Raw genomic sequence first — 1,238 nt, 5'->3', positions numbered from 1 at the left:
TCTGGTTGAAAAAAGACACAAGTCCATCTAGTTCAACCAATAGAAAAAAAAAAAGTTTACACCACAAAATTTACCAATGAGAGGTAATGACTCCATTTTTATTTTTCTCCTGCTATCAATGCACAACACGGTACAACACTTCATCCATGTCTTTGGTGATCTCTGATCTCCTTATGAACTGTTTCTTACATGATGAAGATCAGCCATGGAGTATATCTGAGGTGTATATCAGGGTGTGCTTCTTCCCCACATGTCCAGCAACATTCATATACAAGACATTTCCCACACTCAAGGCACTAATACACCTCAAGGGTTGTGTGGGACCCCTGGTGTACAGGAAGACAGGACTTCAGTGAGCAACAATTCCCTCACACAAAACAGGAACAGGGCTTCTCCCCCGTGTGAAAGTTCTGATGATAGGAAATACTGGACTTAGCTGAAAAACATTTCCCGCACCCACGACAGGAATACGGCTTCTCACCCGTGTGTGATCTATGATGATAGGAAAGACCGGACTTAGATGAAAAACATTTCCCGCACTCAGAACATGAATACGGCTTAACAACCGTGTGTGATCTATGATGATAGGAAAGACTGGACTTAGCTGAAAAACATTTCCCGCACTCAGAACATGAATACGGCTTCTCACCCGTGTGTGATCTACGATGAGAGGAAAGACTGGACTTAACTGAAAAACATTTCCCGCACTCAGAACATGAATATGGCTTCACACCCGTGTGCGACATCTGATGTGTGTCAAGATTCGACTTAACTGAATAACATTTCCCGCACTCAGAACAGGAATACAGCTTCTCACCCCTGTGCGACCTCTGATGTCTATCAAGATGCCACTTCTCTAAAAAACATTTCCCGCACTCAGGACAGGAATACGGCTTCTCACCCGTGTGCAACTTCTTATGTCTATTAAGATGCCAGTTATCTGAAAAACATTTCTCGCACTCAGTACAGGAAAACCTCTTCTCTGTTGGAAGTATGGCACCGTCCTGCACAGTCTGAGGTTCCTCAGGATAAGAGGAATATGATGGTCCGGCACCGTCCCTCACAGTCTGAGGTTCCTCAGGATAAGAGGAATACGATGGTCCGGCACCGCCCCGCACAGTCTGAGGTTCCTCAGGATAAGAGGAATACGATGGTCCGGCACCGTCCCGCACAGTCTGAGGTTCCTCAGGATAAGAGGAATACGATGGTCCGGCACTGTCCCGCACAGTCTGAGGTTC

General features: G+C 45.9%; 1 protein-coding gene across 1 annotated transcript; it reads right to left on the bottom strand.

Moving 5' to 3' along the window:
• Positions 1–283: 283 nt before the first annotated feature.
• Positions 284–1,014, bottom strand: LOC120909556 (gastrula zinc finger protein XlCGF62.1-like). Its single transcript, XM_040321323.1, has one exon. The coding sequence runs from the start codon at positions 744–746 to the stop codon at positions 369–371; it is 378 nt and encodes a 125-aa protein (XP_040177257.1). The 5' UTR covers positions 747–1,014; the 3' UTR covers positions 284–368.
• Positions 1,015–1,238: the final 224 nt, after the last annotated feature.

The sequence above is a fragment of the Rana temporaria genome, chromosome 8, assembly GCF_905171775.1.
Source record: "Rana temporaria chromosome 8, aRanTem1.1, whole genome shotgun sequence".
Classification (NCBI taxonomy): domain Eukaryota; kingdom Metazoa; phylum Chordata; class Amphibia; order Anura; family Ranidae; genus Rana; species Rana temporaria.
This window is presented reverse-complemented; position numbering and strand designations above follow the sequence as displayed.

Excerpts from the sequence above, each read along its gene's own strand:
- LOC120909556 (XM_040321323.1), bottom strand. The coding sequence starts at position 746 with ATGTCGCACACGGGTGTGAAGCCATATTCATGTTCTGAGTGCGGGAAA.